Source organism: Anarhichas minor, unplaced genomic scaffold (assembly GCF_050575085.1).
Source record: "Anarhichas minor isolate MPS153535 unplaced genomic scaffold, ASM5057508v1 ptg000042l, whole genome shotgun sequence".
Lineage (NCBI taxonomy): Eukaryota > Metazoa > Chordata > Actinopteri > Perciformes > Anarhichadidae > Anarhichas > Anarhichas minor.
In genome coordinates, this window is record NW_027466488.1 from 12,860,954 (window position 1) to 12,877,500 (window position 16,547).

Below are 16,547 nucleotides of genomic sequence, written 5' to 3' on the forward strand. Positions count from 1 at the left end.
TTGTAACTTCTTGTTCAGTACATTCAGCTCCTGTGTGATGTCAACAAGAAAAGCTAAGTCCATGAGCCATTTGGGATCACTTAGCACAGGAACAGCCATCCCATCCTTCTCCATGAAGGCTTTCACTTCTGCTCTCAACTCAAAGAACCTCTTCAAGGCGTTTCCCCTGGTGAGCCAACGTACCTCGGTGAAGTAGAGGACATCCTCATATGCTGACTCTATTTCCTCCAAAAAGGCGCGGAACTGCCGTTGCTTTAAGCCCCTGGATCTAATATGGTTGATGCATTTCACAACAACAGACATCACATTGTCAAACTTCAGGCATTTGCTGCAAAGGGCCTGCTGATGGATAATGCAGTGCAGAGCAATGGCCTCCTCCACACCCTCCTCTTCCAGTTTTCTTTGAACAAGTGCCACCAGTCCATTTTTCCTCCCTGTCATTGATGGTGCTCCGTCGGTTGTTATTCCAGCAAACCTCTTCCATGTTAAACCGGCATCCACAATGGCATCACAGAATATCTCCTGAGCGGTGGTCTGGCCATGCATTGGAATCACTGTGAGCAACTCCTCCATCACTTCAAAACTGTCATCAACTCCGCGGACATATATTGCGAGCTGCGCAGTGTCAGTGATGTCTGTGCTCTCATCAAGAGCAACTGAGAATGCACAGAAATGTTTGGCTTTCTCCCGCAGTTGATCATATATGTTACCTGACAGGTCAGAAATGCGCTCTGCCACTGTGTTGGCTGAAAGGCTGATGTTGCTAAACTGACTCTTTTTTTCCGGACAGACTATACTTGCAGCCTGTAACATGCAAATGTTTATGAACTCGCCTTCTTTGAATGGCTTTCCCGCCTTGGCGATCATCTCACTCACCACGTAGCTCGCTTTGCTCGCTTTCTTAAAAAAATCTTGTCGCCTCAGTAAACATGTTTTAAGATCGCCGACCCGGGCCTCTCTCTCATCTCCCTGGTATTTTGTATACTCCTCGGCATGTCTCTTTGAGTAATGACGTTTGAGGTTGTACTCCTTATGTACCGCGACTTTCTCTGTGCATATAAGACACGTCGGAGTGCCCCGGTGCTCAACAAAAAAATATTCCTCTCCCACTTTTCCTGGAATTGTCTGTGCTCTTCGCCAACTTTTCTCTTCATGGCAGGTTTTGAGAAAGACATGACTGGGACTGGGTGAGATATATTTTCCTTCCACTTGGTGTCACTCCTGAATCACGTTTCAACCAAGTGACGAGTTTCGCTAATTCACGTTATAAATATAAAACGCCCACAACGACTCGCGCAACAACTCGGCAAAAAGGTGCACGTGAGAAAAACGCGCGGGCCGCATTAACATTACACTTTTATGTTAGGTAGGGGGCCACACAATATCGGCTCGCAATTGGCCCGCGGGCCGCGAGTTTGAGACCCCTGCACTAGCCCTAGTTGTTTCAGAGCTCTGAAAAATCCAAATATTACAAATGATACAAATGCTCCTCAGTCAGTTTGCTGATCAAAACAAAGACAACCACTGTGTTGCTGCTGTAAACGCCCAACCTGCAGCCCTGACACAACCTCTTCTCTCATGAACATCCTTGGGTGGCAGCCTGACATGAGCTATGCTCCCATTAAGATGATCCAAATTAAAAGGGAAGGAGGGTGTGAGATGGTGGGGAAAATAACTCATTGTTGGGCACAGAGGAAGGAGGGTGAAACAGTCACACTTCCTCTCCACCAGCACCTCATAAATCTCTCTCTGCTGGGCTGAGCTTGATGCCGCAGGTGCCTCCAAACTCTGACCTGTCCTCCATCTCATCCCTCTCTTTTGGCTCACTTTCTTCTGTTGTCTGTTTTCAATTTGTTTATTCCTACTATTCACCTAATGCTTGTCCTCTCTTTTTTTGCATAGCAGGTGACTACCGACACTCTTCTCTCCCCTTAGCTCTTAGTGATGTTCTGTTTTTAGTATTCAAATGTTTTTATTTTTATTTTATATTGGCACATCTGGCTTGTTCTGAAAGAACAGGCTAGTCCAAGACCTTTTCCTCCCCTGGCACCAGTCCTTCCTCAGACTCACCCTGTAGTTGGAATGGGCTCTGTTGTTAGTGAATTGGCCCATAGGTGTGTGTTCGGTGTGTCCGGGGGAGTACAGACCCTCTGAGGGCCCGGTGGGCACATGGTGGAAGATGAACCAGAAACCTGTTTCCTGAGGGATCACACACAAACATATAAAAAGAGTATTTTGAATTCCTATAAATGCAGAACAATAAAGCACCCATGCAAATGTGTAGTTTCATGTAGAGATATTTGTAATCAAGCTCGCACACACTCCCACTCCTACTACAGCCTCGCCTTTGCCACTCTGCATGTCAGCCTGCCTGTTTTTGTATTGTTCTTCACTCGTATGCAAATGAGATAAGTTATTACATTGGCGGGGATGAATGAGACTCCATTCCGCCCGACGTATCCTTGTAAAATCCCAGAAGTACGATCATAATTGGCACTCTATCATGGTGAAAGTGCGGCAGTGCCTGTGTCTGTTGTCTGCTTCACTCTGAAGTTAATAGGAGCACACAACCATTAATCTGACCTGGCACTGCGGTAATGAGACAGACCTCCACCTGGAGAGAGATGGGGGGGGGGGGGGGGGGGGGGGGTCTCACCTCTGAGCCTGCAGCAGCACAGTTGATGAGGTTGTTATTGGGGTTGGCGATCCAGAAAGTTGAAGTGGCGCTACAAAAAGTGTTTGAAAGGAAAAAGAGAAAATCATTATTCTTATTGGAGTTCACCCAAATAGTTTGAACCAGTTAAACTAGGTAATTAAAGAAAATGTGAACACTGCCTCTCAACACAATAACAGTAACTGAGGGAGAGGAAATGACATCTGAGACTACGCCTCATGTAAAAGTATTGGGGAATCTCTTTTCTTGGTATCAAATCTTAACTGTCTTAATGTCCGTCACATCTCTACATTAAAATATCCACCAGAAACGTTTAAGGAGCTGAGTGTCTTTAAGCAGTCTTCCGTTCAGCCATCAGATATGGGCTTTTCTTTTCTACCTTAACCGCTTTGATTCCAGTTCAGCATAAAATATCATTTAATCAAATTGTTTTAAGTTGTATTGCTGATATTTTTTGTGATTTATGAAAACATATTTGCAGCTCATTTATGATTGATATGGTAAGAGATGCTTTGTGGCTGTAGTTTTTAATGAATGTACTACACTACATTCTCTTATCTTTATTTCTACTGTACATCAATACAATAGGGTCATCAATAATAAAGCTGGGGAACGCAGTTTTTTAGTACTATGGCTAGTACCTGTACAGGTTACTGTATAAAGATTGATATTTTAATGAATGACTAGTACTAATACAGGTTACCCTATAAAGTACAATGTTTAGCAGCTGTCCAGATCATGTTTCTTCCACCTAAGAAATATCAGCAAACTGAGATCTGTAGTATCAACAGCTCAACCAGAGATGATCATCTATCTCTTCACGCATTGATTATCAAAAAGCACTTTTCTCCTCACTCAGTGCGTCTGCTCTTAACCATTTGCAGGTCATCCAGAATGCTGCCGCCAGATTACTCACTAGGACAAATAGACGGTCTCACTTCACCACCATACTCCGATCTCTCCACTGGCTCCCTGTAGCTTATAGGATCCACTTTAACATTCTCTCACTTACAGAGCACTACACGGTCAGACTCCTACATATGTGGCTGAACTACTTCACCCTTATTCACCAGCTTGTGCTCTCAGATCAAACATGTTACATTTTCTGTCTATCCCACGCACTCGCTTCAAGACCCATGGTGACCGAGCTTTTGAGGCAGCAGCACCAAGGTTGTGGAATGCTCTTCCTGCACCCCTACGGTTCACTGAGTCTGTAAATACTTTGAAAAATCAGTTTAAAATATTCGTGTCTAGCAGGCGTTTGGGTAAGCTCCATACACCAGGTCTGCACTCTAAGTATGTATTTATTGTGTATTTACCGTCTATTGTGCCTTTTCAATTGGTGCAAAAGTGTTGGGGTAAAGTTTCTATGTATGTATGTATGTATGAAAAGTGTTTACTCTGTTCTAAAGTTGCCTACCTAGAGCAAACACCATTCCCTTCTCTCTGGTTAGCTTCTGAATTGTGTGGCAACACTGTAACAGATATAACATCTTCAAATTCATCATCCATCCATCCATTTTCCTCCGCTTATCCTGGGGCGGAACGCGGTGGCAACAGGCCAAGCAGGCTGACCCAGACTTCCCTCTCACCGGCAACATGTTCCAGCTCATTCTGGGGGATCCCGAGGCGTTCCCAGGCCAGCTGGGAGATGTAATCCCTCCAGCGTGTTCTGGGTCTTCCCCGGGGTCTCTTCCCAGTTGGACGTGCCTGGAAAACCTCCAGTGGGAGGCGTCCAGGAGGCATCCTAATTAGATGTCCGAACCACCTCAGCTGATTCCTTTCAACGCGAAGGAGTAGCGGCTCGACTCCAAGCTCCCTCCTGATGACCGAGCTCCTTACCCTATCTCTAAGGCTGAGCCCGGCCACCCTACGGAGGAAGCTCATTTCGGCCGCTTGTAGCCGCGACCTTGTCCTTTCGGTCACGACCCAGAGTTCGTGACCATAGGTGAGGGTAGGAACGTAGACTGAGTGGTAAATTGAGAGCTTTGCCTTCCGGCTCAGCTCCCTCTTCACCAAGACGGTCCAGTGCAGCGCCTGCTTTACTGCTGCAGCCGCACCGATCCGTCTGTCGATCTCCCGCTCCATCTTACCCTCACTCGTGAACAAGACCCCGAGATACTTGAACTCCTTCACTTGAGTTAGGCACTCCGTCCCCACCTGGAGGGAGCAATCCACCGGTTTCCGGCAGAGCACCATGGCCTCAGATTTGGAGGTGCTAACTCTCATTCCCGCCGCTTCACACTCGGCTGCAAACCGCCCCAGTGAATGTTGGAGGTCACGATCCAAGGAGGCTAACAGGACCACATCATCTGCAAACAGCAGAGAGGCGATCCCGAGACCCCCGAACCTGACGTTCTCCACCCCCAGGCTGCGCCTAGATATCCTGTCCATGAAAGTCACGAACAGGACCGGAGACAAAGGGCAGCCCTGGCGGAGGCCAACACCCACCGGGAACGTGTCTGACTTATTGCCGAGAATGTGGACACAGCTCCTACTGCAGTCGTACAGAGACCGGATCGCCCGTTGTAATGGGTCCGGCACCCCATACTCCCGCAGCACCCCCCACAAGAACCCCAGAGGGACCCGGTCGAAAGCCTTCTCCAAGTCCACAAAGCACATGTAGACTGGTTGGGCAAACTCCAGTAGTCTTGCGAGGGTAAAGAGCTGGTCCACTGTTCCACGGCCGGGATGGAATCCGCATTGCTCCTCTTGAATCTGAGGTTCGACAAACGGTCGGAGCCTCCTTTCCAGCACCCTGGCATAAGCCTTCCCCGGGAGGCTGAGTAGTGTGATACCCCGGTAATTCGAGCACACTCTCCGGTCCCCCTTTTTGAAAATGGGAACCACCACCCCGGTCTGCCAGTCCATGGGCACTGATCCCGACCCCCATGCAACATTGAAGAGGCGTGTCAGCCAGGACAGCCCAACTATGTCCAGCGCTTTCAGCATCTCAGGGCGGATCTCATCCACCCCCGGCGCCTTGCCACCAAGGAGCTTTTTGACTACCTCAGCGGCCTCTGCCAGGGACATGGGTGAGCCTCCCCTTAGATCTTCAGGTGCTGCCTCCTCTGCAGAGGACATGTTGGTCGGGTTTAGGAGTTCCTCAAAGTGCTCTTTCCACCGCCCGACGATGTCCCCTGTCCGGGTCAGCAGTTCCCCCCCTGCTGAGAACAGCCTGGGGTAAGCCCTGCTTTCCCTTCCTGAGCCGTCGGATGGTTTGCCAGAACCTCCTTGAGGCCAACCGAAAGTCCTTCTCCATGGCCTCCCCGAACTCCTCCCATGCCCGAGTTTTAGCATTCGCGACCACCGCAGCTGCAGCCCTTCTGGCCTGCCGGTACCCGTCAGCTGCTTCGGGAGACCCCTGGGCCAACCAGGCCTTGAAGGTCTCCTTCAGCTTGACGGCTTCCCTCACCTCCGGTGTCCACCACCGGGTTCTCGGGTTGCCGCCACGACAGGCACTGATGACCTTCCGGCCCCAGCTCCTAGCAGCCGCGTCCACAATAGAGGCTTTGAACATGGTCCATTCGGATTCCATGTCCCCAACCTCCCTCGGGATGTGTGAGAAGTTCTTCCGGAGGTGGAAGTTAAAGACCTCCCGGACAGGGTCCTCCGCCAGATGTTCCCAGTTCACCCTCACTACACGTTTGGGCTTGCCGGGTCTTTCCAACCGGTTCCCCTGCCATCTGATCGAACTCACCACCAGGTGGTGATCAGTTGACAGCTCTGCTCCTCTCTTCACCCGAGTGTCCAAGACATACGGCCGCAAATCAAATGATACGATTACAAAGTCGATCATTAATCTCCGGCCTAAGGTGTTCTGGTACCAGGTACACTTATGAGCCACCTTATGTTCGAACATGGTGTTCGTTATGGCCAAACCGTGGCAAGCACAGAAGTCCAATAACGAGACGCCATTCGGATTCAGATCGGGCAAGCCGTTCCTCCCAATCACCCCCCGCCAGGTTTCTCCGTCATTGCCCACGTGAGCGTTGAAGTCCCCCAGGAGAACTATGGAGTCGGTAGGCGGCGCCCTTTCCAGGACCCCTCCCACCAACTACTCTGAACTGCTGTTTGGTGCATAAGCACAAACCACAGTCAGAGCCTTGCTCCCCGCAACCCGTAGGCGCATGGAGGCGACCCTCTCGTTCTCCGGGGAGAACTCCAACACAGCGGCGCTCAGCCGAGGGCTCGTGAGTATCACCACTCCCGCCCGGTGCCTCTCACCCTGGGCAACTCCGGAAAAGGACAAAGTCCAACCCCTCTCCAGGAGCTTGGTTCCAGAGCCAGCGCTGTGTGTGGAGGTGAGTCCAACTATATCTAGCTGGTATCGCTCCACCTCCTGCACCAGCTCTGGCTCTTTCCCCGCTAGCGAGGTGACGTTCCACGTCCCTAGAGCTAGTCTATGCTGCCGGCGATCGGCTCGCCCAGGCCTCCCGCCTGACCCGCCGCCCGGTCTGCATTGCACCCGACCCCGATGCTTGTCCCTGCGGGTGGTGGGTCCACAGGGTGGCTGCTCCATGCTGTTTATTCGGGCTGAGCCCGACCGGGCCCCATGGGCGAAGGCCCGGCCACCAGACGCTCGCCGACGAGCTCCCCTCCTGGGTCTGGCTCCGGGAGGGTGCCCCAGTTTCCCTGGTCCGGGCGAGGTGGCTGAAGTCCGTGGGCTGCTTATCATTAGGGTTGTTTTGAGTGGATCGGAAAATTCACAATATGTATTTAATATCTGTTGTAAGTGGACATTTAGGAATGATGGTGGTGCTAGAAGAAATGTCAAGAATGGAGCTACATATGTTGGAATGCATCCTCTGGGGTCTGGGGAAGATGTCTTGCTCTTGAATCAAGGGTTGTGCAGAAGGAGGTAGACAGGTACGACAAAAGCAACGAGCTATACAGGACATAGAGGATGATAACTTAAATCTTTTGCAATTCATGAAAATGTTGTGTTGTCCAATTTAGTAGCTTACGTACTAAGACAACACAAATGTGCCCAGTGGCAGTTTGTTTAGCATAAAGTGCCACTAAATAAGACCTGATGCCATGTTGATGTGACGCCTGTTGCACTTGTCTGGAAAGTAATGGAGTACTAAAGTAAGTGTTTGTGCTGCTGAACTTGGAATATTGTGTAATTTGTACAATGTAAGAGCAATAATATTATCATGTCAGCCTAGATAGGTCTGCTACATCCCTCATCTTGACCTAACTGTTAACTCTCTTTGCAATTATGCAGCCTAATAAGGATATACATGCCTCTTCCCATTGCACCCTCCAGCAGCTCACTTTGGATGAGGAAGAAATTAGCTCTGGTGTAAACAAGGTCTCAGCCAGCCCTAATCAAGTTTAGTCCCCCTCAGGCTCTCTGATGTGTTTTCTGTCAGAGAGGATGAGAGGGAAGAATGTCCAACACAGAGAGCAGAAACAATGTCTCTTTTACAGGAGACTCTTTTAAAAGGAGGTTTGATGCTTGACAGTGATGATGTACAAATGACTGCTGCATTAGAAAAGCCTGTAGTCAGACTGTTGGTCTGACGGAAAACTGTGGTCAGGAAGCACAGGGGGGGGGACTGATGCTCTCTTCAGGTCTAACCCCCTTCACTTTACCCAGCAGTTGGGAAGCAAGACACAGGGACTTAACCTGGGTCTTGGGGAGCTGCAGTGTTTATTCAGAGAAAATGTGAAACCTAAACTGTACTACTGTACTCTAGACTGCCTACAAACCCACAAACTGTGAAATAAGACAATCCAGTCATTTTGTTTGGGCTCACTAGATCAGAAAACATGCAATTCAATAAGCCAATCAGATCTGGCTCCCCTTCATATGTCACGTGCATGCTTATTAGAATATACAGCCCATCGCTTGAGGACTACCTGTCCGTTCCAATACCAATAATACAATAGTATCTGAGAAACCCTAATTACAAGTATGAACCTAAAAATTAGCATATGTCCCCTTTAAAGAAGCAATGCTTCTCTTATACGCATTAAACTGTGTCAACACCTTCCAAATGTAGGATTAAAACACCACGTTTGAAACAGATATACAGGGAAATATAAATGAATCCAGAAACAAACAGTGGCATCAGATGTGATATTTTAGAGCTCCCCTCAATGTCACAAATGAGACTACTCTGGCTGAGTACAGGACATCTAAGAGACATACACAACTAAAATCACTGTGTCCCTAACACACCAAACATGACAGTGATCAGTTTAGTTTGTCTCTGTAGCTGTCAGTGTTCTTCATTTTGCCCCATACCTGCATGCTTCAACCTTTACACGTTTAGATAACTCAGGCATTTCCAGACAGAAGCTGCAGCCTCAGATGGCACAACATTCTGACTGCTGGCTGTCAGAGAGGATCCAGGCCGGGACGCTTATATGCAGCTGCTCAGTCTACAGCGGTTTGTGTAGCCTCTTCAGTATAGTGGTGCCCTGTAAGCCACATACCTGCTTGCAGTGTGTACACAAACAGTTTGTGTCTGTATGTTGATAGAGATAAAACAGAGAACAGGCCTTTTCATCTTCAGACTGTCCCATTACTTGTGTTTATCATCAGTTCTCTCTCTCTTAGATGTTGCTCTTTTTGTTCATTTCTGCATCTCCGTCTTGGGTTGTTAGACTTTTAAGTAAGTGTGTCAGTTATTGTTGGCTTAATTTTGACTGTTATTTGTATATGACCTTTCGTTAAAACACACAATTTGTTTTTCATAAATGAGCAAATTCTTCTGGGTTCCTCAGAAAACATCTTTCCACACATGCACCAGGCACAATGAGAAAGTTATTATAGTTCCATTTTCAGGTGAGGGAGAAAGAAAGCAGCTTAGGGTAATGAATATGAATAGAAATGGCAGATATGCAGTTTAGCTCCGCAGCAGATTAGCACGTGGCAGCACTACACCTTAAACCTCTCCTTTCTCCACTCCCCCCCCCCCCCCCTCAAGGTCTTTGTTTTCCTCTGCCTCTCTCCTCAACCCTTCCAGTCGCCATGGCTGTTGTTGAAGGTTTACCCGTTTACTGAAGCCTGGAAGCATTTTACTTTTTCAAACGTGCTGCTTGAATTTGACTAAATGTCAAATAAAGAAAAGAAATCGGTCTTTTTGCAGGCCAGAACCAAGTAGCGAAACATAACTCTCATTAAAACGTGTGCAATGGCAAAGACGTTATCTTGTTTGACTGATATATTGAGCAATAGGACACTGACCACACTGATGAAAGGAACAGGATGTACAGGAAGAGGTGTGTCCTTTATGTCGAGAGGTGGGCAGTAAGCGTGTGGAGGTCGGGATGGTGGATGCATGTCTGATTTTTAACAGTTAATCTTTGACGCTGTGCTTGAGTTGAATGCTAACATGCTAACAATAGCTCCTCTTGGACCCAGGAACTAACTAGGAACCTTCTCGACTCATTTTAAAAAGAGAGAGATCACAGTGCTGTGGTGCTGCGAATGAGAGAAAAAAGTGACTTTCTAAAGCATGAATAAATTAACCAGCACACACTCAATAGATGATTTAATGTGAAGAGAAACACTCTTTGTTTCATTTTCCTCCTCCGCATTTCATTCATTACTCCAAATCAAGATATTAAAAAAAATTAAATATGAAAAAAAAAGGTCAACCTTATGGCCGTGCTAGAGGAAAAGTCAGGGCATCACCAAAGTCATTATGACACATGGTCTGGGAACATTGGGTGTAGTAGACATCTGTAGTATCACCTAATGACCTGCTGGTGGCGCTAAAGAAAAAGTCAGAGAGTCACGAAGGTCTTTAGAGCTTACCATTGAATAGCTTTAGCAATTCATCCAATACTCGTCCAGACATTTCACTCTGAACCATAAACATAAAGCTCATGGTCAGCAGGATTCATTCTCTGGGGACCAATCAGTTATATTTCTGTCTGAACCAAAGTGGTGGACTATTCTTACAGCCAAGCTGCTAGCATGTTAAAAAGGTTTCTGTCAAACATTGGCTGGGGTTTTGCAGAATTGTCCAGTATCCATGTTAACAGGGTTGGTTTGTTCAGAATATCCTCTCCTCTTACATTTAGAAACATTTTCAATATGCTCAAATTTCAGGGTGGAGGCTGATCCATGATGGATATTACCATAAAGTAAAAGCTGCCAAATGTTCTGCAAATGTTCATTTCAGGGCTCATTTAGTTTGCCCAATATATGCCAGGCCACCACATACGAGACAAATAAACAACATGAGTACAGCTGCAATTGATGAGACTTGATTTGGGCTTTCTCCATCTTGCTTGGGAGTATTCATTTCTTTGCATCGGTGGAAGCAGGGCAGTGTGCACGGTGACCGCACCGATACAAACAGCAGGGGGTGGTCTGCAAAGATAGCGGCCTTTTACCGTGAGTTCATGATTGCTTGAATGAAATTCAAATATTGCTGACTAAATTAAGGTTAAATAAATAAAATGACATAAATACAGATTTTCAGACAGCAATACCTTTAGTGATGAAGAAAGTTGCTGGTGGAATCAGAATTGTTGATGTGCTAGAGCAGGTTTACTGGGCCTTTAAAAGAACCACTTAGTGAGAGTGTGTTTGTGTGTGAAAGGAAACATCTCCACCATCTTGTTGTTTCCTCTGAAGGAGATGGCTTGGATGGATAACATGTTATGTCAAATGCATGCCACACACACACACACACACACACACACACACACACACACACACACACACACACACACACACACACACACACACACACACACACACACACACACACACACACACACACACACACACACACACACACACACACACACAAATTAAGCGAAACATTGAGGCCCAGGCCCATGCTAGGGCACCCAGCACATTCATCTGGCTCACATTAAATGACAGTTTCATCCTCATCATGCAGCCTACATGTCTCGGGTTCCTGGCAGATGTGACTGAAATGTATTGTTGTTTTAATTCAACATGCACACAACAATGTCAGGAGAAGAGACACCGGGGAGCGTGAGGGGGGGGGGGGGGCTGGAAATGAATCATTATAAATCGTACAGTGGGGGAACATCGTTAGTGCAATCATGTTTGATTAAAGTGGAATTTTTACACCACAGTTATAAATACACTGAAAACAGAGGTTAACGTTAGGAACAGCAAATCCCTGCAGTCCCCTCATGCTGGAGAGCAGGTGGATGACTCCAGATCAGTGAAAGCCTGTGCCATTATGCATCCCTAACCATGGCTGTTATGCTCTGCTGCTGAAGGCAGAGGCAGTGTGGTGAGATAAAAAGTCATGTGACTTGGATTAAACTGCTTTATATTCTGAGCTGCATCTTTATGCTTTAAATACAATGCCTCTCTAACAAAGTGAGGCTGCAGGGTGTGCCTGTGGGCTTGTATTGCTATCTTTGTGAGGACCAATTTCAGTCTTAAAACCTGTTGAACCCTAACCCTATTTTTAGGCCTCTGCTCGAAAATTGCATACCCATACTTAAAAGAGTGTAACTCTGCAACCACAAGGTGATTTGAATAATTTTGGTGTTATAATAAAGGGAACACTTGTGAGACTTGTTCAGATGTGTAAATATCAGTATATATGTTACTGGTTAAGAGTAAATGAAGATGGGACACAGCACAAATTGAAAAGTTTCAGGTTCGCCTAATAAAAAAGCACTTTTATTATTATTATTTCTTTGGAATGATGCAGCTGCAGGTCTAAATCATAGCACAGTATGTGAACAGTCTCTTTGCAAAGTTTGACTTTGATAAAGTGAAGCAGAAAACAATTAGAGAGGTTTTAGTACAGAGAGGTCACCAAAATGGTGATTTTGGAACCAGCTGTTCCATTTAAATTTTCTATACTATATAACTATATATTTCACTTGTTTTATCACTAATGGTGTTAAATACATCCAAATACAGCAGTTTGGCTTCATTTTGAGAGCCAGAATCCTCTCTGAGCTCTCTGTGTGTCTCTGCGTACAGGATTTATTTTCGATTCCAGTCCTCTGTGTGTACTCGGGGCTCTATCTCAGCAGCCCATTGGTCGATTTCAATGAATGACCTGTCTTTCGACGCATTAGAGCCAATAGAATTGAACTATAGCCACGTGGAAAAGATTGACAGCACTGTTAGCCAGAATCAACAGAGCGCCGTCTCTCGTGAAGCGTAAAATCCGATACGCCGAAAGTCAAATCCTACCAACCAGCTCCCCTGGTTTAGATTACACCCCCTGTATTCACGGAAACAGATTTATGACAAACAGGACATCCATTGAACAGATATCCGAGATAAAAAAAACTGGATTTTATGCTTTGTCTTCAGGAAAATGGCGAAAGGTGAGGCGCGTTTCTGATAATAATCAATGAAGCGGTTTGTGTTTCTGGTGTTTGTTGGCTTCTTGGAAATGGTTTCACGGAGATACATATTGAAGATATCTCCGGAATCTGTGTAGAGTTGGCTTGCTTTATGGCGTCTCAGTTTTCTTTGTTAGCATGTAGCTTTCTCTCGGCAGCTCGTAATGGAGTGCGTAGTCGGCTCACTCATGGCGAAATATGAATATGCTATTTTGGTCATTCTTATAGTTGGTTATTTGAATTGTTTAAGTTGTGTTTGGAGCATGTAAAAAACGGCTTTCATGATCTTCTAGCCCAGGCTTTGCTGGTTAATTAGGTATATAATATGTGTATAACATCCATTATATTCGTTCCTGATAAGCGTACGACACGCTGTACGCTAAGCTTTCTCCGTAAAATCCTAGGTGGGGGGGGGGGGGGGGGGGCTCTCGGGCTGATCGCAGTGAGGATTTTTGTGCCTTTGGTCGGAAGGACTGTTTGAAGGTATAGCGTAAGAGTTTGGGTTGGGTTTAGGCTAATGTGTAACTTTTGACTCTAGGGGTCAATCATAACTGACAAATAACATAGATTGATGATGTGGGGAAACAGTGTGGGATCATGGGAGTTGACAATAATTCTGGCAGACAACTAAATGCCATGTGGTCGGATATGACGCCACTGACAGGAGACGAAATGAAACACACCGTTATCTTGATTAAAATGACAGATTTCTTGGTTTGAAAATAACTCAACACCATGTATAACGTAGCTTGTTTTTAGACATTTAAATGTGGAAATGTTACAACTGATACCTTTAAGGGAATAGAGGTTCGGGTTAGAGGCCAAGGAATGCATTATGTCAATGTGGGTCCTCACAAGTTCAGAAAGACAAACATTTATGCGTGTGTGTGTGTGTGTGTGTGTGTGTGTGTGTGTGTGTGTGTGTGTGTGTGTGTGAGACATAGCCGATTGGTTGGTTGTAATATGTAACTTTTTGACAAAGTTCTCTTATTTTTGTGGTGGTGCACTGCACTCTGACAGTTTGGTATCCTAATGTTAAAATTCTGAGTGGGGCTTTAGTTCCCAATGCAGAGCGCACAGTGCACAGGTGAGAGGTTCATTTAAGCCACTGGCCACAGTGCTGTGTTCCCCTGGTGCCGCTCTGCACTATGCATGTATGGAAAATATGATTGGTGTCATTCCATTTACTGAGCTGCTGTTTTTATAATTCCCTGTGACAGCTATTTCAGAGCTTCGAGACCAGTGATGTGATATTTATTATTCACCACACCTTCCTATCTATATCCAACTTTACTCAGCTCCTATGCATGCACCGCTGCACATACATGAATAAAGATAGCAGCTGTACTTGGAGACGCCCACTCTGTCCCTTGTATTTGTCACTGTGCTTAAATAGTGATCATTTCCCTCCATTGCATTTCAACAAGTACACACTGTCCTGGGAAACACGAATAACACCTGTACAGTAGTCAAGGGTAGTGTTAAAGCACTTTGAGTGGTCGGAAGACTAGAAAAGCGCTATACAAGTACAGTCCATTTACCATTTACCATTTATCCTGCACTGTACGACTAATTTGATAAGAAGTCAGTTGAAAAATCAGTTGAAAGATCCGAACAAACAAACATTTTACTAATATTTTTGAACCTGAATTTGTTTTTACTCTGCGAACAAAGAGTCAGACCATGGATACGCACAGACGCTGAAGGCCGATCGGTTCTCTTTACGTCAACACACAACCTTTAACGCACGTGTCAAGAATCCGACGGTAATTATGCAAACTAAGAACATTGCTACACAGATATTAGTGAATGAGGCATAATTGGTTCATGCAAGAACCACCTCATGTTCTTATGATAACTTTCTTACTTTTCTTCCTACGGTAATCTGGGACGAGTGAGCCCTGACAGATTCAGCAAACGTGATGAAAGCCACCTGTGCCCCACATGCCCGGAAGTGTTCATTCATGGAAATGGAACCAAAGAATAAAAAGATAACTTTACAGTTTGGGAGATTTTAGTCCTACTTTTGGAGATCCATGAAGTAAACTCTAATACCATAATATGTGATGTTGCACTGTCAGGGGTTGTAACAGAGAATGGCCCCCTGGACAGCGACTTACATAAACCTGCATGAGCAAAAAGCCTTCCATCTTTCTCTGCCAATATAAGGACGCTGTCTAAAGACACGCCCTCTTCCATGGGCCGGACGCGATAAGGCAACCAAAAGAAGTAAGTCTGCCATGACACGTCTGGTTACACTTCTCACTGACCTTATTACACTCAGAGGCAAGTTATCCTTCATTTAGTGCATCAGTTCAGTCGTTTTGCAGCTTGAGAGTTCATATTGATATTGTTGTGTTATATAATAGCATCAATAGCCTATTTGGCAATTTAGCCAATAATAGCAACACAAAGTGCTTCAAAGTAATGAAATATACTATCCATTAGTGATAAACTCATTTTGGATAACAGCAGAATAATGAAGCTTAAGCGTAAATTCAGTCAGGAAGACTATCTCTACACTCCTTTTCATTCATAATCTCTCAGAGTAAACACAGGGAGAGAGAGACTATCAGCAGAGGGGCGTTCACTTTAAAGTAACCAACCAGATTCTGCACAGTTTCCTTCAGCCAATCACATCGTTGCTGTCAAACTTTAAAAATGTTCTCCTCTCTGCTGCTGTCAGTTGTCATTGCAGCACAATCAGATGCGACCCTCCTCCACCCCAGTCTCCTCCAGTCAGCATCACAGTCATGCTCCTCATTCATCATCGGATTGCAACAACTCCCTTCATCACCACCACCACCAGTGTCTGGACTCCAGGGGGATTAGGCCTTATCTGACCTCAGCATCACTACCCCTTGATTATCCTGATTCAGGATGGAGTCCAATAGCCAAAGACTTTGCACTATTCAAATTTGTATGTATAATAAATTATTGTTAAATTCTAACGAAGTCTCTCCTGATTGAAATGTCGCAGGACTCTGACGATAGGTCTGGACCTCGTAAATATCAAAATACGAGACAATTGGTAAATGTGGTCAATTCTCCTAAATTACTATAAATATTGAATAAAACAAGATTGCTACATTGTCATTGTCAACAGTGTCACATGTAAGGTTAAACTTTGCCCCCTCTGCAAACATAACGCTGCTTCTTCATTTCACATATGATCAGAGTTTTAGTGAAATGATATTATTGGCATCCTGGTACTTAAATGGTCCATAATGTATAACATATAACCGTAACGTTCCCAGAAAAGGGAGAATAGCAGCAATACTGAAATGTAACTGAGTACATTTACCCAAGTAGAAAGTTGAATGACAGTACAGTAGCGTTCAGTACTTTACTTGACTATTTTCATGCTATTTTCTTATTTTACTCACTACATTTATCTGATGTACGGATCGCATGGGATTGAAGAGGTTGAAGAGTGCATGCGGTTTCTGCATGTGTCTTACCTGCAGTCCTGCCGTGGGTTGGCCACATATCCTGGGTAGGCTCCATCAGTGATGTCATGGCACATTTTGCCATCTCTGTCAGAAGGCAGCAGAGT

At 45.6% G+C, this 16,547-nt stretch overlaps 1 protein-coding gene across 1 annotated transcript in view; it reads right to left on the reverse strand.

Moving 5' to 3' along the window:
* The window catches only part of cemip (cell migration inducing hyaluronidase 1), a 119,402-nt gene that overhangs the window by 39,408 nt on the left and 63,447 nt on the right, over positions 1 to 16,547 (reverse strand). Inside the window, exons 14-16 of the mRNA XM_076109780.1 lie at positions 16,453 to 16,547; positions 2,657 to 2,726; positions 2,071 to 2,199 (exon numbers count right to left, since the gene is read on the reverse strand). The exon at positions 16,453 to 16,547 is cut by the window's right edge and continues 111 nt beyond it. Coding sequence (XP_075965895.1) covers positions 2,071 to 2,199; positions 2,657 to 2,726; positions 16,453 to 16,547 — 294 coding nt within the window. The remainder of the gene's footprint in view (positions 1 to 2,070; positions 2,200 to 2,656; positions 2,727 to 16,452) is intronic.